This window comes from Megalops cyprinoides, chromosome 9, assembly GCF_013368585.1.
Source record: "Megalops cyprinoides isolate fMegCyp1 chromosome 9, fMegCyp1.pri, whole genome shotgun sequence".
Classification (NCBI taxonomy): domain Eukaryota; kingdom Metazoa; phylum Chordata; class Actinopteri; order Elopiformes; family Megalopidae; genus Megalops; species Megalops cyprinoides.
In genome coordinates this window covers 18,793,645-18,816,111 of record NC_050591.1, presented here as the reverse complement: position 1 = coordinate 18,816,111, position 22,467 = coordinate 18,793,645, and the positions used below count along the sequence as shown (strand labels likewise).

Sequence of the window (22,467 nt, the reverse complement as noted above, 5' to 3'; positions counted from 1 at the left end):
CTTTTAACAGAAAGCAAAGGGACAGAGGAGACATCGAGTCAGGTAATGCATTTGGCAAACGTAACTTTGTTTCTGAAAAGTGTTGATGTCACACCCTCATACTTAAGCCTAACTCAGTGTCGCAACAAGAGAGAAATGGAAATACTGCACCACAAGGCAACAGATACCACTGAGTCAATCAAAAGCAATAAGCTCCAATTTCATAGACTCTGTCTTTTCATGTTTCTAAATTGCTTCACTTTAGAGTTAAACATGGATTGTTTTGGCTATTCTCTGAGTCACACTATTGGATGTTAAAATCTAATATTTTTACATTAATGCATTCAGTTTTCAAAAGAATTTGGCTTTTTTCCATAAAATTGTGCAGATGTAAAGAAATAATTTCTACTTATACAGCCATACAAAGCAATACATATGATTTCCTGACACTGACTTCACAAAAGTGGAAACACAATGCAAAATCCATCTAAATAAAAGTAGTTGAAAGTACGCGATCGAATGTCTCGCCCGAGTTCACTCTGAAAAGTAAAGAAGGAAATTAAAAAACAATATCCCGAAGGACGATATCTGGACCAGCACCACCCACAGCTTACCATGACATCATGGCCTTCACTTATAAGGATAAACACAAAGGGGAATTGAGCTGGCTGTTTTTCCTGTCCTCACTCCTCTGCACAATGAAGATGATACAATCAGCATGTGCTGTAATATTATTTCTGGTGCCTGCTGAGAACTGCCCAGTCACCTCTCCCTGCGACGGGCGTCTACAGACTTACTGGACTTCCAGCTTCCAAACATGAGCGCTCATGAATAATGAGGTACATTCACACAGAGGTCTGTTTATTTTAACCTGAGAAAGGTCAAGGAACGGTGCTACCGTGACTACCGACTATACTAGTTACAGCTCCCCTAGTGTATGATGTACCCCTAGTAGATGATACGCTACATACATGGGTATATCTTTTGGAAATCTTACCTGTTACCCATGCTTGTTGGCCTTGGATTGGAAGCTTGAATGAAGGCATTAGCAAAGCTTCTTTATTGTACCAAAGTATCACCTGCACTTTACATTGCAAATTCTGTCTCTGCCATCAGTATAATTGCAATGTAAGCAAAACAGAGTGCATAATATCCATGATTAATGGTCTCCTGTATGCACTCCCCTCCGTGGGGATATATTTGGACAGGAATGCCAGTAAGTTGCATCACGCTAAAGAAATTGCAACACAGTTCAAAGCAAGCTTTTGTTATTACTCCATCGCTTTGCATGGACAACAACCCAAAACATCCGAGCCATGAGCATGACACAGGAATGTCTTCCCAGCACCTGCAGCTCGGTTTGCGTGCTCTGCTTCTGAAGCCAGCGAGAACAAACAGGCCTCTGTGGCTTTGACAGTCATTCCTCCCTCTCTCTCTCGCTTTCTCTTCCCAGTAAATTGTGTTCTGTGGAAATTTAATACCATCTACCCCACACACGCCGTCCAATCTCACTCCCTTTTTTCAGGGAACCAAATGCATTTCCCCTGCCCATCCATCAGCACTCTGTTGGGCTAATTACAGAGGTTTCTCATGTTCACACTCGGCTGGAGAGAGCTGGCCCAGTCTAAACAGCTCCTGAGCTTACAAACCTCCATTCCCCTGAGAGCCAGGGAAAGAAAGAGAGGAAAAGAGAGAAAAGGAGGAAGAGGGAGGGAGAAAGTGAGAGGGAGAGGAAGGGAGAGAGGGAGGGAGACTGAGGAGGGGAGAGGGCGAGTGAGTGATGGCTTGGTCCCAAGTGTTCTCCCCGAGTGTCCCCACCAACAAGACTCATCAGCTGTTTCTATTAGATGGCCTCTAGAGAATAACACTGTGAAAAAGTGCCAGCAATCACCTGGAATCACACAACAGTGATAGTCAGTGTCAACAGCTGCTGTCTCTTTCTGTCTGTCTGTCATTTTCCTTCTGCTCCCAGAACACATATTAATTAAAAAATACTAATTAAACTGTATTTGCACTTCTCCTTATTAAAATAATAGAGATGATAGCCACATTACACAAACCAACAGAAACAAAGGTAGTCCAAAGTTTTTTTCCATACTTATTTATTTTTGTTATTATCTATAATCTAACATACATGCTGATATCTTTGGGTAGGCAGAAAACATCTCAATTTCTAAGGCATAAAGCAGTTTGCTGTACAAGTTGTCCACCCGGATAGGACACCAGTCCATAGCAGGGTCAAATTTGAAACTATTCAGCACCTCATAATCTTTAACAACATTTTTATGTCTCAAATCATCTACAGCAGCTGGGCAAATCTGTTCGCAGCAGCAAAACCTTGCATACGCCAGAAGTCTACAGAGTTAGTGCTGGGGTAAAAGTACATGTTAAAATCTAAGAATGTTTCCGTATGCAGTGTTACACAGTGTTACGGAGCGAAGGTTACATCTGAACAAAGGCCCTGTTTCAGATCAAAGGCCCAGAAACAGGTGCCACCACCACCACCACCACAAACAAACGAAAAGCAGGAAGTCCAAGGGAGTACACATGGGGAGGGTATGCAAGGACTGCATGTGCAGGCAAAGGCAGATAAGCCCTTCTGCCGCCCCATGCTTCAGCACACAGACCCTCCCGCTGACGGCTGAGGGGAACGGGCAGTCGGCAGTGATGGCACTCGGCCCGCGTTTAGACAGCCCTCGTTCAGACTGCGCCTCGACCCCCGGCGCTGGACGCGCGCGCAAATCAATTATAACGCTCTGCTCCGCCAATCTGCGTTCCCTGCAGCTCCAACATCCAACACCCTCGGAATAAAAGAGGCTCTTCTGCTTGCTCCTCTCTTCATAGTGTTAAATTTATTACTGATCATTTCAAAATATACAGGCTTACATTCACATCCATACGTATAAATTGTTTATGACATTTCAGAGTTTGTAGTCTTCTTAATGGAGGAATTTGTTGCTCATAATGCATGAACTCATAAATACTGAAAAATGAAACAAAATGATAGTATTATGACCGAAACATCCAAAACACTAACATAATTAACAACAATGCATTACTGAATTAAAACTTTTAAATGAAAAAACAAAAAAAAAAAACCTAAACTGGCCATCCTCACCCCCTCACCCCCCTTGTTCCTCACTGCTGTTTGAGGAACAGAGCCGCCCCACACTGGATCCACTGGTCAGGACTCCCTCCGCACGGCACCTCGATGTTGGTCACCACACGCACCCGCTCTGCGCTGGTGTACACAGGCAGGGAGATGCATTCCTCCGGAGGGTAGCAGCCGCTGGCATCCTGTTTCAGTACACACACGCAGACGCACAAACACAAAAAAACCCAACAAACCGAGATGACAATGCATGACACGTCATTAACAAAACCACAATGGTAACACATGACAGGCAGGGACGACAAAAGGAACACAAAAATGTGACCAAAAACAGACCAAGAAAGAGCTTTAAATTTCAGAAATTTCACAGCTTGTGTATACAGAGGGGTGTCAATACACATAATGCTGGGTGCAAACCTAACTGATTGCATAACTTTGACGCATGCTTAAACATGGAAGAATAAGTGATTAGTAGTGATAGAAATAGTGATTAGACAGAAGTTGGGAAACTTGTAGTGGGAGGCTCCACTTCACAGCTGTGCTACTTGCATTTCCACACAGGTCACATGTATCACAGAACAAACTATATCCGTTTTCTGCAGATGTTCTAAAAAAATGTTCAAGCGGCCGATGGCATTTGAAAATCGCCCACGGTTCAGGAAAATAAGAGTGTCAGACCAGGAGAAGGGAAAAGATGCCAGTTAATTACTAGTGGGACTGTGAGGAGACGGCTGCTGGGGAAAGTCCTTGATGCGAATTACGGAAATAACCTCCTAAGGAAGCAGAGCTGAAGGAATTCAAACCGTAAATCACAGTTCAAACACAGTCCCTATAATCTCACTCTCTTAGGACAATGTATAATTGAGCAATGAAGACTGATGAATCGAGGGAAAGCAGGTTGGCCACAGAACAGGTAGTTTAATCGTTTCTACTTTGGGAGGAATCATGGAACTTATGAAAAAAAAAAAACACATTCACCTGGTGAATTTATAAATGCCACTGGCTGGTAAGTTACAGAAAGCCTTCAAAGCATATATGGCAGATCTCTGTGCTTTGGAGGTGGGGATTTTGTGACTGAACCCGCCTGACAGACGTGTGTCTTACAGTACATCTAGATAATGATCAAGAGAGCCGGATATACTAGCCAGTACTAGTGAGACGAAAATGAACTTGCTACTAACTAAGGAAGCAGGTAAAACTGCATTAAGTGCAACTACATAAAGCCTACATAAGTATGGCATAACAGCTACATTAAGCATTCATAACACAATACAGATATTATGCATGATACATGACACACTTCATCACGTCATAAATATGTATTATGTAGAAACTTCTGCCATATCCAACCGTGCCAACAGTGTCACATGACATTAGAAGACCTCTCACCCCAGCTATGTCATGTGTGTCATGTGACACTGTTGGCAATATGGATGTGACAGTAATTTGTAGATAACCCATCTATATTGACTGGGCTTATTAAGGGAGGCAGTGGCAGAGTTGCATGGTTAGAGTGGGGTCTGTATATACCATTGCCTGAAAAATTCAAGACACAGTATTATAGTCATTCCAGTAAAAAGCCAGTTGTATTACTAAGTAAGATGAATAATGAGGCATGACATTACAAACAAACGGTTAGTATGGATACAAGCAGCTGCCAAGTGTGTAAATAATTAACCAAAATCAATTTTACTTTTGACTGCTCAGCAAACTGACACCTTACGTGAGTCACTGATCATCGGAATATGGGCTCTGTAACACGCCCAGGCAGAGCTGTGTGTCTTTCTTTGTTGTGGAATTGGCCATGAGCGTATCTTTTGAGTAGCTGGGTAAAGTTTCTCTACATTTGGGCCTTTTAATTTGCCTGGCTTTGGCAAGGGAGGCTGGGGACTGGCTGTACCCATGGAGGGTGTGAGGCTGTGAAGGGAGAATAATTACCCACTGTTCCCGCTACATCAAACGCAGCCTCAAAAAGCTCCGCAAGGTTTCACATCAAAGAGCCGGAGCGAGGATGCCGTCACCTGGTTTCATCGCATTTTTATGTTAATGAGGAATACATTCAGGACTCATTAGAGAGAAATACCTGTGCGGAGAAGCGAGGAGGAACCAAAGAAGTGGGTTGCTAAATAATGTATGGCTTCAGTCTAGAAAACCGTTTGGAAAATGCAGAAGCGGAGCCTTTGGGGAGAAACAGATTCCAGTCCAACAGTGGAGAGGAGAGGAAACTTTCTTTTTGTTTTCATCCCACATACTTGCTCCCGGGCCACGGCTGTTTTCCCTCCCCCCCGAAAATATCTGTTTTTGTCTTTCAGAGACAAAAGGCAATAACACGTTCCTCTTCCCAAATCTTATTTATTGTTTCCTCCTGCGATCTGGGGGTCTTCCACCTCAGCGATTCCCACGCGGCCAGAGGACAGGAGCCACGGTGCACAGGTCTTGCTGTGTCCCTGGCATTCTCGCAGAAGTAAAAAAGCAAGGGGAAAAAAAAAAAGGACACAGAAAGACCGAAGAATGCGCTCCTTCTTTGAGCCAAGAACTTTACAGGAACCCCCCACTCGAAAACAGGAGACATGCAAACAATGGGGAACTCACTGTCCTGTCCCCTGCACGTGGTCAGGTGACTCACAGTGGCAAACAGTCCGCTCCGCTGCATAGCTGAGTTGACCCTCATGACCAAGACGACGCAAACAACAAACACCAGCCTGACATCAGCCTGACATCCTCAGGGCTGCCTGTGATGTCATAATGCAGAGACAGGAATTTCCCTGTGGTGGAGCTGGGAATGGGTGAAGGGGGTGGTCAGGGGACTGGGGGGGAATAGCAGGAGTTGGGAGCTGGAAGCTGGGAGACCCTGGCTTGTTGCCAGAGCAGATGTCTTTTACGATCAAAGGAAGGAAGACATATTCTACATGACTGACACTCAATTTTAGCGAAAGTTGTGAAAACACACGATTAAAAATACCACAGCACCACTCAGGAAAATTTGCAGCAATGATATTAAAAAAATGTATCCGTCTCGATGAACCTGATTCTGATTCAGATTCTATTATCCTTGTGTCAGGAAAAAAAGTGACCGAACTGAAAAAAGTCGCGACAATATGTAGAGTTCAAGGAAATTTTGAAAACTGTAGGATTTAGCACTTTTGTTCAACATAATGACGTCACCAGATACCGCCTGAGTCACCAAAGGCCTGATTCTAATAGAGCTATAATAACCTAAACCTGACCGTGACCTTTCTCTTTAAATACCACTCGCCATCAGAAATCTGGACTTATGTGCAGGATTGTGGGAATTTGATGGAAGAGTATTAGGGCCCTTCTGTCTGAATGGAGATGAGGAGGAACGGGGTGCGTGCGGTCGATAAGGTACCTGAGGAATCCAGGCGATGTAGCAGGCAGGCACGGCCGACACGCTGGGGGAGTCGTGCTGGTTCTCCGACAGACGGTTTCCGTCAAAACTGCACCCTTCCAGCTTCAAGCCACCGATCTGACACACAGGGAGGCATCAAATATTTACACCCTGCAGCCGGTAGTAAATGTCACAGCTTACACTAACGAGCTGCCATCCCACCCGAAGAGGCTCACCCCCCGTCTCCCCGCGCCCCGGGAAGTGTCGGAGTGGGGTCACCTTTACCAGCGATACGGCAGCACACAGGCACAAGGAGATTATTTTCACCTTCACGGAAAAAAAAACATCCATTGCATTGTTTGACTGTATGACATCTACCTCTCATCTGAACAGATTTTTGAGACAGGGAATAAAAAGAGATGTAAAAAGTTTACATCTTCAGTTACCCATGACGACCATTCCTTACAACGGTTATTTCTGAATTCTGTGCATACTGTGCAAAGATCAGAGGCTCTGTGGTGTTTTTCTGAACCACAACACCATTTAATGGATCAAGCGTTTTTCAACAGCTTTAAGGAATAAATGTAAAAGGATGTGCTGCGGTACAAATGTGCACACTGGTTAATTTTGAATAAACTGGATGAGGACAGAGGAACCTTTGGTGCCTTGCCCACGCCGATTTCACGAGAGCTGGGCTGCTGAAGGCATGCAAGTACTCTGCAAATTCAATTAGCAATCCGAGCGCAGGTGTCCGGGCCTGACTGCCGGTGGGAACAATGCATCTTCGCGACAGGCAGGGTTATGAAACAATGCGCAATCATGGAAAATGGAGAAACTAATCCTGTTTTCCTGTCTGGGAACAAGAGACGGGTGATAAGGCCGTCTCCGACGCTGCTGTTATCTTAAATATGAAGAAATATCCTTGATTGTCTTTTTGGCCGATGGATGGCCAAAAAAAACCCCTCCAGGTATTATTCTGTGGCTGTAAAAAGATGTGTCACAATTGAAAGACCACAGTGTCGGGAACACAGCTATTTATGTCTGCTTTTCAATTCAACATCGGAACGCTGGGGGGGACGTGTGGAGCAGGTTAACTGGACTGTGGGGTGTGCGGTTATTAAGGAAAGGAAAAGAGAAGGCCCCAATTATCCTTTTTTTTTAGCCTGTGCTGGAGTGTATGTATTGTTAAACCTCGAAGTGGAAGCATTAAAGCTCTAACAGAGAATGAAGCTGAATGTTCATCTCCCAACACGTTTGATATGCAGCTGCATATTAAAATATCAACTATTTGTTGAGCACAGTTGTTTAAATATGCTTGTTTGCAGAAACTACTCATAGCTAGTTTTGGAATGACAGGAGTAGGAACTACCTGTATCAATACATGAAAAAAGGAGCATTCCCCAATAGCACTGGAATGCACACTGCCCTGCTCAGAATGAAACAGCGCTGTGTGCCCGTAGAGACGTTCTCCACCTGTAGCAGACCTGCATAACAGATTAGTTAATCAGGACATGAATGTTCTATACCTTCCCCTAAATTTTAGAAAAATGCTTATCATAAAAACCCAGTAAAGCAAACCGCAAACGTGTCTTTTTCTGTGGTGTTAATTTATGGGATGTGTCTGTGTAAAAGAATCTCCCATAACTGATGTTTGGGTACAGCTGAAGCCAGGCTAATGTAAACACAGCTTGAAGAAGCTTCCTAATGAATCCATGATGGTAATCACAGAAATGATCAGTTACAGATAACCAAAGATAATTAAATATCGCTGGGAGGATTGTGACATTTTCAAGATTTTGTGAAATGTTGCAGGATCTACACAAATTACCACAAAACAAACCAAAAAAAAAGAATTCATTGAGAAGAATGATGTGAAGGTTATAGGCCAAGTAAATAACCAGCATCTGACAGACAGGACAATGGAACTGGAATCTGTGAGGCCAGGCTGACTGATATTTATAAATAGCTTTGTAAATTCCCCTTCTTGAGGGAGGAATGAGCAAGGATGAAGTCAGGGAGAGAGGAGTCACCCTTCCCCTCCAGTGGCCGTCACGGCTCTGTATGGGGCAGCAGCCACTTGCCCAGCTGAGAGGGGGTGCGGAAAAAACGGACAGAGCTTCCCTCTCGACTCATTTCCGCCCTCGGAGGTCCCCCACCCCTTGCCCACATCCCCGGCATCCAAGGGCCCAGGTCACGGAGAGATGGAGCGATAGCCCTGAACAATGGTCCAGACTTCAGTAAACCTTCAGTTTTGAATGGAGAATACTTTGAGGGAGAACAAAAGCATTGGGGTGGGGGGGGGGGCTGTTGGGTGCCATGGACCAGACTGGAAACCACCCGACCTCTTGAAGGAAATGCTATGAGTTGTAGGAATTAATGAGAGGCTGGAGCTCTCTCTGTCGCACAGTTTTGGAAGGCACAGAAATGGTCATTAGTAGCCATTACCTTGACTTGGAGCTTGGCTTCGGCAATTCGACTCTTCCAGGATGCTACAAACTTAAGACTGTCCATTGAGCAGCTCATAGACCTGGGAGCAAAAAAAAAAAAAAAAAAAAAAACAGGGGTCCTCTGGAAATCCATACCAACAATCCATACAAACAACATGTATGTACACAGGTGTTGATATTATTCATCTTTAAAACACACATGCAGATGTATTGTCATGTAAGGTCTATCCAGTCAATATCTATCAATACTTAACACACACAAAATAAATTAGCCATAATTATCTACAATACTGAGAACAGATGAACTGAATAAGTAAGATTAGAACATTAGAACTAAATTATGTCAGGTAGGTCTGTCTGGAGTTTACCTGGCTGTCTCCTGTCTGAGGGCATTCAGGAACGTGTCTGGATGAAAGAGTTCAGACAGGTCCAGAGTGTCTGACAGCAAGCTCTGCCTCTCGGCCTTCTCCACCCAGCTCTGCGCAACAGAACACACAACACTGAGCAGAGCACTGAAACATACACACACACACACTCACGCACACACACGCACACACACATACGCACGCACGCACGCACGCACACACACACACACAGAAGCACACATACAGAAAGAAAACGGTCACCTTAAAAAGAACACAACCCAAAAAAGCATAGTTGTTCCCAATAATGTTGGGGTGTTTTCTGAAAAAAAAAACAGACCAAAAAGTTGTGAACTGCTTGAAGTCATCTGTTGAAGTTCTCCTGAAACTACTGCAGAGTCAGCTTGCCCTGATTTAACCCATACACCCTTAGGAGCATAGGCTGAACATGAGGGTAGAGCATGTCTGTGTCTGAGTGTGCGAGTGTGTGTCTGCTGCCTTTTCACAGGCTGGGCCTCCCAACTTCACCTGCGCCCCAGACAAGCTCCACAGAGCACATATTGAGCCGCAGGCTGAGGACGGGCCTGGGCCAGTGCCGGCTCAGCTGTGCAGCTCCCTGCCCTGCCCCCCTCAGCTCACAACATCAGCACAGACACACTGAATCTGAACACTTCCTCAACACTCTCACCCCTCAGCTTGCAACATCAGCACAGACACACTGAATCCGAACACTTCCTCAACACTCCCCCTCCCTCAGCTCACGACATCAGCACAGACAAGAGGCAAAGCGAACCAATGCTACACATAACTTGCAGTCACAATATGACTGGGGTGAAGGATGGAGAAGGTGGAGGGAAATATGTCATGATGCGCAGTGTGACTGAATTGACTGTGTTTGGCAGCCGCCTTTGAGCTGACTATGTAATGGACTGGAGTCAGGCAAGGAGTCAAGCTCGATTAAAATCACAGAGAAATGCAGAATCTGAGTCTGAATCAGAATTTGTGTCATTCAGACACAGAGCCGGAGCTGGAATCAGAATAACAATCAACCAGAAGGAATCAGAAATCCAGACAAAGCCAGAATCAGACACAGACAGTCAGATTCAGAATCGAGACACAGAATCAAAGCAAAATCCAGTCAGATTCACATTCATTCCCAGTGAAACAGTCAGCATCAGGTTCAGAGTCCGTAATAATGAGAGGAAGAGATTCAGAGGCAAAGCATCACATAGAAATCCTGCCACTCACTTCCGACATTGCAGGACCAGACTTTTCAAACAACACTGCATTCCCGTCTTCCTCAACAACAGCCAGAATCATCAATCAATCATCCCAGAGAGACAGCATTTGTCACTTTCCATTCACGAACATCTCTTCTTTTCATCAGTCATTATCACTGAGACCGGACCTGTCCTTCCAGAAACCAACACTGCTCCAAGCAGTGAAATGGAAATCAGACTGGTTCATGTTGATTCAGCCACATTCTCAAGGTGGCCTCTGAAAGCTCCGTGATTCAGTCAGCATAATACCAGCAATATAAGAATACATACAGGTCACTACATACAGGACACATACAAACAGGAGAGAGGTCAGAGGGTGTGGATGTATTTAAATGGCAGAGAGGAAGGCAGGATCAAAAGGTGACCTATTTTACATTACATTACATAACATTATTGTCATTTAGCTGGCACTCTTAGCCAGAGCGACTTACATAGGTTACAATTTTTACATGTTATCCATTTATACAGCTGGACATTTACTGAGGTAATTACTGGGTTAGGTAGCTTGCCCAAGGGTACAGCGACAGTGCCCCAGCCGGGGATCAAACCAGCAACCTTTTGCTTACAAGCCCTGCGCCTTATCACTACGCCACACTGCCGCAGTTTTATGTGTGAAGAACCGCCAGCATCCCATTCCACCACGCTCTTCGTGCGGCCGCCAGATCCCGCAGGGTTGCGATGCGGAAGGTCACACGGCGGCGGACTGCGGAGATGTCTGGCGGGGGGCGCCCGCTGTGAAATCGCTCCGACAGCCGGCGTAATAAATCCACACCGGTGGCTCTATTAAAAAGAGGGACGAGTCCCCTAATGAGGAGAATTACCGGCGCTTTCCACGGCTGCACCGTGCCCTTGGAACGGGGCGGCGGGGGGATGATTAGTCGCAGCGGTTTGACAGACACGGCCCCCGATGATTGGTTTGCTTGGCAGACGTGCGCAGACACTTCCTGTGGGGGGTGGGGAGCGGGGAGGTCAGGACTGAGCGCCGCCTCGGGCGCGGTGGCCAATGCCGGAGCAACAATGCCAGTGCCGGGCAAGAGCAAGGTGTTCTTCTCTTTTACTGTTTCTGCAATCAATATTACTGCTCCCGAGGCAAACAAAACAGAGGCAGAACAAAGGGAGTGTTTGTGAGAGAAGTAAGGAGTGAGAGCACCAATTAAGTGCTCCTTCGCTGACTGACAGCTGGGCCGTAATCCCAGGCGTGTGTTATCAAACCAGAAAACAACTCAGAGCTCAGACAATATGGGCCATGATCAACTACTTACTGCCATTTCAAAGGTGCGCCATGCAGAAATTGGGTCAGTAATCTATTGTTTTTATTTAACAGGGAACATAACCACAGGGGCATTTCTTGCCTCTCATGTCATAATAAACCCCTCCTTCTGCAGTAATAGAGTGGATGAGCTAATCTCGGTCGGTGGAATTCTATGTTTATAAGTGTAATTCGCAGAGCAGAACCACATTAGGCCCCAGATAGATTTGTGAGTTTTCCCATTTCAGAAAATCCGATCCTTATCTTCATTTCAATCCCCTGGGGTGTGGAGAAGGCTGACGATTGGAACAGAACGGGGGTGGGGGGAGGACGGGGCAGTGAGACGACCTCAGCTACACCTTCCTCCCGGTGAGATTAGCCATAATGGGACTTTTTAGAGCGGGTCTCTGTCACTGCAGGCCCCACACGGTGCCTTGCCATGGGCTTATTCTGTTGATGAAAGGCCTCCTTGCAGAGGAAGCGCAGATTGAAAGGAAAAACTTTTACTTCCTCTGAAAGGGGGGAGCGGGGTGTTATGTCTGAAAGAAATGGTTTATCTTTTAAAGACCCCAACAGCTTAGCTGTATTCCTGTTCCCAATGACAGCTGGGGCGCCTCCCTAACAATGCACCACCGAGGTCACACACTGAAATCAACACTCTCCACCTTGCTGAACCTCTAGTCAAGAGAAAATAAAGTGGATGCTAAAAAACAGACAGCACACTATTCTGCGGTTGTGTTTTTTCCTTCAGCAACATTGCAATTGATGTGGACACTTAGCCATACCTCCTCAAGAGCATGCAAGGCACACAGCGCTTAAACTGTATATCCCAGTTTATTATCGCAGAGACCTGTGACAGGCTCTGTGCGATATAACAGGCCTCAGTGTGGAGGTATGTCGTGGAATGAAGCTCTTAAATGCATTGCAGTCCTTCCCCCCTGCATTAAACATCAGAACAAACATCTCCTTCACGGGGGACAGGTGTCTGAGACACTGAGGGGTGGCAGCGTTCCAGAACACACGCAGAGAGAATTCCACCTTGGCTTGGTGCCTGGTTGCTCCGGGAGACAGGTATGGGAGTTTGTCAGAGACTGATCCAAGGGCCACTCCTGATCCAGGCTGTTCGGACCAACAGGGTCGTAAGAGTCCAGCCCACAAAGACACCACAGTTCAGTTTCAGTCGACCAGGCCTACAGCATGAGCACCAAAGCTCAGTTTCAGACAACCAGACCTACAGCATGAGCACAACAGCTCAGTTTCAGACAACCAGACCTACAGCATGAGCACAACAGCTCAGTTTCAGATGACCAGACCTACAGCATGACCACCACACTGAAAAGGTTCAGGTCTGGTTTGAGCTGATAGGGGATAGGGTGGAACACAGAAATAAATAGTCTGATTCTGTTAAAGCCACGCTGTAGACAGACGGGATCACATACAAGGTCCTGAGCTGACCCAGACTTCAGTCTGTTTCATTTCAGACTGACTGGATTTCTCTATGTTCCTGTCACTCCTTCTCTGGACCTGGTGATTCAAGTTGGGCTGAGTTTACTGCATTGTGCAGTAATACTCACACAGTGGACTGCTGACTGGAGAAAAATGGGAACAGAAAAGATATGGAAAAAATGACCTCATATTACTTTGATAAGCAGGGTTTAGGGGAACCCAGGGTTTCACAATCTTGATGGACCACTGAGTGAGCTGATTTTAGTATCACCTGGGCTGAAGTGAACAGGTTTCATTAAGATTTAACTGAATACTGATCTGAATTTGACATGACTTCACAACTCAACAATGCATTGCCTGACATCACATAGTGGTTAAGGAGCAGGATGTGTAACCGGAAAGGTTGCCGGTTTGATTCCACACTGGAGGACTGCTGCTGAACACTTGGGCAAGGTACTTAACCCCCAAATGCCTCAGTAAATATCCAGCTGGATAAATGGACAACATTGTAAAATAACTAACTGATATATGAGGATAAGAGCATCTTGATCTGAGAAAGATCAAATTTAAGAATTTCCTAGTTTTTTAACATCTACTGGTCAAACACATTTAAAGTAACAGCCATATTTGATTGAGATCTATTAATTGTACCATGTTAAATGAAAATCAGCTGGCCAGACAGTTAATTAATTGCAGTTAACTACTGTACTGGCCCAAATATAAAGGGGTCCTGATTATAAATCAATCTCCCTTTCCAAACAAGATAACGACATACCCTCAGTGTTTGTTATAGGATTAAACAGATGGAAACTACCGGACTTTGCCTCAGCATTAAATGCTTCATTGTTCTGGTGGTGGTTTGGCCTTGCCTGCTTTGGGAAAAAATGATGACTGTAAGCTACATATTATCTGTTTTTTTTCTTAAGGGAACTGCATTTGATTCCCTTTAAAGCTTTATTTTTCTCAAGTTCCTCTCTCACCTCTTCATAATTACAAAAAGACACGAGACAGAATGTGCCAAGACTGAGAAAAGCAAAGTGTGGCCGACGGAAAAAAATAGCTGGTTTTGGACCACGCCAGGGCTCATCATCTTCATGGGAAATGTTAAATGCATCAACAGGCCCACTGCCCTGCGCGACCAGTGTAAACACACCTGTCCAGCCCGTCTGTGTCACAGATGTTCTTTCCAAACCCGCCTTATATGAACGCCCACCAACCACCAAATTCCACAGGAGTGGGAGAGGAAATTTCTCAGGCTGCTCCCACAGTGGAAACTTGTACGCGACTGTTGTGCGACTGTTCTGAGGTCAGAGACGGCTTTTTCCTTTCCTTCCCGCTGCACCCTGCATTGCCTGTGAACTCAGGAAACACAGCAGCGCACCTCAAAACAGATGCTAAACTGGACAAGAGGAGAGTCGCACATAAGTCGCTTGCTGAGGGGCAGAAGCCCTTAAATAACTGAGGAAAACAGCTCGCCGTGTCACTGACTGTGAACTGTTTAACGCACTCATGCCCTCGCGTTCTCTTATCGAAAAGCAGGTAGGACAGATAAGGATAAAGATCAACATTGACCTAAATTAACTGCAACTTGAGAATGTCCGCGCATCCCTGCATCTCCTGACCGAAACGCCCCAGGTTTCCAAGACGCTCCCGTTAAATGCACATCTTGACCTTGCTCAGAAAATGAACAGGGTAAATGTGCAAATTGATGTCAAGTGCTCCGTGTGTGTACTTGCAGCCCGAGCGCACCTAATCTGGAGCTGAAATCAAAGGACATCGGCTTATGCACTTGCTACTCTCCCAGCAATGAAAAACCTGATGTCCACAGGGCTGCAACTACCCCCTCCCCCCCATACGAGCATACCCTCACTTCCTAACATCCAATGCTCCGCTGATTAATTAGGGGGATGATTAAGAGAAAATAAGACACCCCGATGCGACCATCTACACATGGGAACTCTTGTGTTTGGAGTTTGTTATTCCTGTTAATTGCACTTTATGAAGATTACGCAACCTTCACATACATTTTTCATAATGACTGCAAATAATGTAAAGCATATTATAGATTCCAGAAGCAAAGTTACGAGCCCTACTAAAAAACAAGTCACTAATTATTACTGTTTAACTGCATTAAGAAACCCTTACGAAAACCCCGCATTTTTCATATTTAAAAGATCATTCATTTATGAATATTTGTATCCTAAAAAAGTATTCTAGTTTGTCAATTTGTTTGCTATATACCATCACAAACATGTCTGTCACAATCACTGCTTGGACGGTCAGCACATTATGCAGATTCAGGGTATAAAAATATTTTCTTTTCTCTGGTAAGTTTGTTTATCATTTTTCAGGGGAAGTAGAAGTGATTGCACGTCCCATAGGTGGTGTTACTATGAACGATCTCCAGAAATGAATAATTCAAAACAGGCCATCAGAGACACTTAATATTCAGCCAGCAGTGCTTCATTCAAGGTCGGCCTGTTCATTCAATTGGATTCTTGTTATCCATTCAATTTTTTTTTTTTTTTCTGATTTGATGCATCTTTTGGGTTTTTATGTGGACTATTACCTCCTTTTGGAAAATGCTTATGAAAGCTTTAATAGATGGCACTAATTACAAAAGCCTTTTTTTATCTGATACATACCGGCAATAAAGCACCTACGCTTTGATTCTGCATAAGGGCCATATAAGAACTCCTTACAAAAGGAGAGCAAAACCATCCGTTTTTCTGCTGAAGCTGTGCATAGCCCCTTTCTCAAATGTAAAGCTGGCCATCTACAGAGCACCAGAGCTCAGGACACCCATCATAGGGGGCGGGTGGTTATTAATGGTAGAGAGTGAACACGTCAGTCCGAAACATCAGGGGGGACATTTGCACACACCCACCTATGATCCACCCCTGCAGTGCTCACATTCTCACTCTCAGCCTGCTCAGCCTGGAGACCCCGAGAACGAAGTGTATAAGGTGGATAAGGGCTGATCAGGACGTACCCTCACACACACCGCCAGGAGTAAAAGGGTGGGAGGGAGCAAATGCTAAGTGTGGGTGGAGTGCTCTGTTGAACTGCCGGGAAACGAGAATCAATCGCGCCAAGTCTGGCTACATTAATCTGCTCTTCATCACCTGCAGGTAGACTTCAGCTAAAAGAAAGCTCCATTTGTGTGACTAATACTTTCACGGAGAGGGAAGGGAATGGAGAACCCCTCCAGCTGATACAGTACAACAGCCGCTCACCAAGATTGATTGTACATTCTTCAAATTCTCTCAAATGCTCTCAGATTCTCCTAACATAATTTTAAACTCTCCAGATATATTCTAATATTCCCTGTAAACCTACTATTCATCAAATGCAGGGTGTGTTTTAATAGTTGGTTTGCGATGTGCTCTACCTGATGTAATGTGTGTATGGCTTTATGGTGCATAAGGATATCACACTGTGTTTTACCTGAAGATGCACAATGTGTGTTTTACCTGTCAGTGTATGTTGTGCATTTTACCTTATGGAGCGCGTTTCACATGTAGCAGTGTGCCTGTGCTTTGCCTAGCAGTGTATGTTTGACCTGTTGGTGTGCGATATGCGTTCTACCTGATTGTATGTGTTTTACCTGGTGGTGTGTGCTGTGTGTTTTACCTGGTGCTGCGTGGTGTGCGGTGTGTGTTTTACCTGGTGATTTGTGGTGTGCGATATGTGTTTTACCTAGTGGTTTGTTGTATGTGTTTTACCAGGTGATGTCCAGTGTGTGTTTTACTTGATTGTGCATCTTTTACCTGGTAGTGAGAGGTGTGTGTTTTACCTGGTGGTGTGTGGTGTGTGTTTTACCTGGTGGTGTGTGGTGTGTGTTTTACCTGGTGGTGTGCAGTGTGTTTTTTACCTGGTGCTGTGTGGTGTGTGTTTTACCTGGTGCTGTGTGGTGTGTGTTTTACCTGGATGGCGAGGGCACGAGCCACCACAGCTCTCAGGTACTGCATGGGGTCCTCTGGGCCTTCCCACTTATTCTGCCAGCTCAGCGGACACTGTGGAGGAGAGAGGGAAGGCGGGAGAGAGACACTGTGAAGATATACATTGGCTAAGGATAATATACAGAGTTGAGATCAATTCTGAAAAGATGGCATTGGTTTCTGGGTCTAACAGTGAATTCCACCTTAAGTATAGGAATTGGCTTGTATTACAGGTATTGGATTTAACTCGAGAGGTTTGGTTGGGTTTATATTAAATGGAGAGAGAGGGAGGGAGACAGGAAGGGTGAGCAGGAAAGACATTCTAAAGGCAGGTAGCAGTATTTGGGAGACTTCAATTATTATTTTACCATATCAATCAATTAATTTCTTTTGACAAGTACAACATCATGTGGTCATTTAATTAGGTATATAGAAGCTAATAGTATGCAGTTATATGAAAAAACAGGATAAATAAGTGAACATGCCTATGCAACATCACAAAATAAGAGGACTGAAAAACAATGCATTTGTAAGGGACAAAAAGATGTATTTCAATCTATACAATTCCATGTATAGAGGACATGCACAGCACATTTAAAGTACTGATGTTTACAAGACCAAAGTAATGTTTTCTAAAAACCTAAAATTTTGTTTTGAAAAATGACAGGGATCAAACATTACAATCAATACCATACAAGAACCATTTTATTGTTATCATTGTTGTTGGAACACCTCAGTTTCCTTTATCATAAATAAATTAAATCTAAAAAAATCATATTGAATTATCATATTAAATGTGACCAGGAAGGGTCGATGTTTCAAAAACAGCTAATTTTAGGTCAGCATTTAACAGAGAAATTGTTCAAAAGAACCAGAATCCACATGGTGGGAGGTGTTTGGCAGAGAGAACATACAGAAGAACATCATGTGAGGTGCTGCTTTCAAATGACCTCTGCCCTGTTAGTCCGCATCACGGATAACAAACGCCCACCTCTCATTTCATGCCATCAAACGCAGGCCATATCATTTGAAATGGCAGGCCAGGAGAGAGAGACTGAGAGAGAGAGAGAGAGAGAGAGAGACTGAGAGAGAGAGAGAGAGACTGAGAGAGACTGAGAGAGAGAGAGACAGAGAGAGACTGAGAGAGAGAGAGAGAGAGAGAGAGAGAGACTGAGAGAGAGAGAAAGACAGAGAGAGAGAGAGAGGAGACACAACGCAATGTCTGACGTGGGAGGAAAGGATTGTGGGGATTTCTTCTGCGTTAATGGACAGCCTGTGCAACAGCAGAGGGGAGGGGGGATTAATCTGATATCACTCATATGAGGAGGCTTCAGAGTCTCTCACCCTGCTCATCCTTCATTCTCTCAACACCAGAGGATGAGGCGCCGCGCAAAGAAGATTAATATTCACCCTGACTTGTGCATTAATCAAACCCACTATGCAGGCATTCTTTTAATGATGAAGGATACGTCTGCATGTGCGCGGAGTATGTAGTGTGGTGTAACGCATAAACTAAATCACAGCCTTGAATGGACGTGGCCGAGGGGGGACGAGGATACGGTCTTTAGAGCATCTTTAGATTCTGTGTCATCTCCACCTGGCTCTCTTGGGGAAGATTTGGTCTCATTAGGTCTTTTAGCCCTTCTCCTCTGGCAGAGCGCCTGTCTTGGGAGAAGGGGTCCCCGTTCGCCTCCCAGTGTAGAACCGTCCCCTTCTGCTCCTCGCTCTCACATCCACTTTCAAATGAAGTCCTCAGACGGCACGGCGCGCCGCTCCCGGGTGGAGCAGCCATGACTCCCTCCCCAATTTGGCGGGGGGGCGCTGTGTCACGGGAGATCAAAGAGCTCTCCCGCCCTCCGAGAATCCGAGAGCGGTTCCTTTCAACTCGGCGCTTCTGGAGCTTCAAGCAAGCTAACCACTTTTTTTCGCTGCAAATTCGAGATTGTTAAACATTTTAGCAACATTTAAAAAAAAAAGTCATTTTCTAACTTCTACTGCCAACAGGCCTATGTGTGGATTAATTCAACATAATGATCCAAAGCTGATGAGGAACCCCGCGTTCAGGCCTTAGCGATATCGGCCAAAGGACATGGTGCCAGAGTGGACCCGGAGCTGTAGCGGCCTCGCTCGGCTCCTTCATTGACAGACACTGTTTTCCTTCTGCACAGCAGTATGAACAGGCCGTGTTTTTTAAAGTATCGCCTTTTTTGGCAGCTCTGTATTGAAGGTACAGCGCTGAAAGAGCCAGAGTCTTAATCCTTTCGGCTGCATAGCCCTCCACCAAATCCCTTCGATGGGGAGAAAGCGCATCTCTGAGTGGAGCTGATTATGGTAATTAACAGGGAGGTAAACAGGGTAGTAGAGAGATTACATTTTCCGAACGGTTGAGGAAGATCTGACTGGATTTTTGTTGGGTTTGGTAGAGACTGTGCACCCCGCCCCATGCTTTTTTTTTTATTCTTACCGAGGGCTTCCTGATTTGTCATTCTCATCATCTGGTGAATTTAAAGCTAAAGCAGGCGATGAGAATTTGTTTGCGATAATTAGGCGAAAATGATTTAACCTGCACTGGAAGAGACACTCCAGGCAGCTGTGCTGTGCCTGCTGGCTCAAACAGGAAAAGGAAATGCCATCTAAAGAGGCATTGGGGGGCCGGGGATGGCAATCATGTGCACTGGTAAATCTGAATGGCTCGAATGACTAAGCGGATTAAATTAATCAGCAGAGCAATCAAAGCATGAAGTTAAATGTAGGCGATCTCATTAGATTATTATCAGCCTCCTCAAAGTCTAATTAAGAAAAGGAATCTGCCCTAAAAGCTGAGGACACAGAGCACTAACAAAAATAACAGTGCCGATCACTGTTCTCACACCATCAGGATTAGAAAAGATTTGAAAGCAAGATTCCAAAACTGAATTTAGATCAATTATTACAATAATGTGGTATGACAAGCATTACTGGAAAGTGTTTACTATTCAATATGCCCATGCCTCTGACCCTGCCAGTTCTCCAGGACACAAATTTCCCTTCCTCAGAGGTTGAGTGACACTGTATGGCACCTGGTTAGCTGGTATATTCATGAGATGTGCATGTACACACACACACGCACATGCATGCACACACACACACACACACACACACACACACACACACGGACCCACGCACACACACACAGATGTGCACGACCAAACATGCATACACACACACAAACGTGCGCACGCACACATAAACCACGACATAGAGATATGCAGGCAGGCACCCAGCTATGGTTCTTCAGTACACACAGACCACCCCAGTGGCCACTGAGGCCTGATCTTTCTCACCTCCTGGTTAAGTAGGGCAGTGGCAAGCTTGTGCACCTCGGTGGTCAGCAGAGAGGTCCCACGGATGACTTTACTGAGAGCAGCCAGTGACTGGTGGATGCCCTGGACCAGGCGGATGGCATTGAATTGCTCCAGCACGATGAAGGACAGGACAGGTGAGCCCTGGCTCTCACTGGGTGGGGCCACCTTCTGATGGATTAGAGAGGAGCCCTGAGGGAGGGAAAGAGAAAGTGAGGGAAGGATGGGAGGAAAAGAGAGACATGAGGGAGATACGAGAGATTCAACAAGAGACAAAGAGAGAGTGAGGAGGGGAGAGGAAAGGAGGAGGAGAGCAGCGAAGAGAGGAAAAGCAGGAGCTAAACAGCATGTGAGGGGTGTTCTGCTGTTATCCCCCGCAACAGCAACACACGCCACCCTAAAATCAATAGAAATATACATGCTGAGGATTTTAAGCAAAGCAATCAAATTCACTTCAGCTGGCAATCAATGCACATTGTGTACTACCCTATACCTGCATCTTGCAATCCAGGGGTGGGGGGTGGGGGGGGGGGGGGGGTGCAGTACAGTAGGGCTGCAGTGATAGGACAGCGGAGGAGCCACCATAACGCAGGGACACTCCTGCTACCTCTCCTCTATAATCAAGGTCGTCTCTTCACCCACCAGTATGCCTTGGTTTCTGTGCATTTTTAGCCTCCGGTAAGCTACTGGCATACCAAGACCTCAGCAGCAGCCAGTGACCCCTCTCTGATCTCTGCGTGCGTGTTTCCAGGGAGAGAGACACAAGGGAATTCACCTCTGAGAAGCAACCGCATGCACTTTATTCCGGGAGGTCTGCTCTTGTACAAAATGGAGACGACAACCCCCCCTTAACAAACAGTTCAGCAGAGGCTGGATCAAACAAAATATGCAGAAATATTTCCAGTCAAATAAAAGACACACCAGACTGTGAGCCTGTTTCATTTAACCTCAGCGAAAGGAAAATTCAATTAGCAAAACACACATTTTGTACTTCACTTGCTAACAATGGAATTCAACTGCATCGCTCTCCCCCTCCCCCTGATCCACTTGCGGAGCTTGAATAAGATATGCTAATGCAGTTCGTTACTGAGAAACGAACGGACCAGCAATTGATTCAAACCAGCAGGATGCCATACATTCTACAGCATTATTAGCTCCATTCGCTTCCTGTATAAAAGAAGGTCTATTAACACACTGCATCATTTTTATGCTGCAATTAAGCACAACAGTGGCTTGTGTGGGCCTACGCCACACCCAGCCTTATAATTAATGAGACTGCTTTTGGCAAGGAAAAACACTGTATTGCACAAACTGCACAAGAGGCAAGTAAAGAATCTTAATCAGCACTCTGAGGACCTTGGATGATATCTGATATCAGATCCTACATCTTACTAAAAATACTACCAAGTCATACATATTACATACAATGCCTACATGGTGTGTCAGGTCTACGGACCATCCTGTTTTGTGTTTTCCAGCCACACACACACACACACACACAATGACTTATCTCTTGGAAAAGACAATGCGTGCGGGAGGTCTTTAATGATTGATACCTCATGGTAAGAGCAGGGTCATGCTGATATATTCACTCTCAATTGAAGGCTGTCAAATGGCAAGCAGTAATCGCTGCTGGCCCTGGGAAGAAGCTCGACCTCTGTGACCTTGGGTCGACACATTTTACTGGTTCAGGACACCCTCAACGCTCTCACCTCATTCTCCGCTCTTTAATACCCTGCAGCAAGGTGTCTCATTACTCTGTAGACACTCTAACATGTGCGCACACAGACTTGACTTGCAGGTGACAGGCTGCTTCCGTTCATAATGGGCTTACTGTTACTTACATGGGCACCAAGAACAAGGAAGAGAGGTAAAACCTACTACAGTGACACCACAATGGTTCTCAGGTTTCCCTTTGAAATTAGGCGACATCAGTGACTAAAAATTTCATTTATCTGAAA

General features: G+C 45.2%; 1 protein-coding gene across 1 annotated transcript in view; it reads right to left on the bottom strand.

Annotated features, from left to right (window-relative positions):
* Positions 1 to 3,117: 3,117 nt before the first annotated feature.
* The window catches only part of LOC118783126 (cytoplasmic dynein 2 heavy chain 1), a 137,663-nt gene continuing 118,313 nt past the window's right edge, over positions 3,118 to 22,467 (bottom strand). Inside the window, exons 86-91 of the mRNA XM_036536832.1 lie at positions 20,489 to 20,698; positions 17,151 to 17,240; positions 9,256 to 9,365; positions 8,886 to 8,967; positions 6,462 to 6,578; positions 3,118 to 3,276 (exon numbers count right to left, since the gene is read on the bottom strand). Of these exons, the coding sequence (XP_036392725.1) occupies positions 3,118 to 3,276; positions 6,462 to 6,578; positions 8,886 to 8,967; positions 9,256 to 9,365; positions 17,151 to 17,240; positions 20,489 to 20,698 (768 nt within the window). The remainder of the gene's footprint in view (positions 3,277 to 6,461; positions 6,579 to 8,885; positions 8,968 to 9,255; positions 9,366 to 17,150; positions 17,241 to 20,488; positions 20,699 to 22,467) is intronic.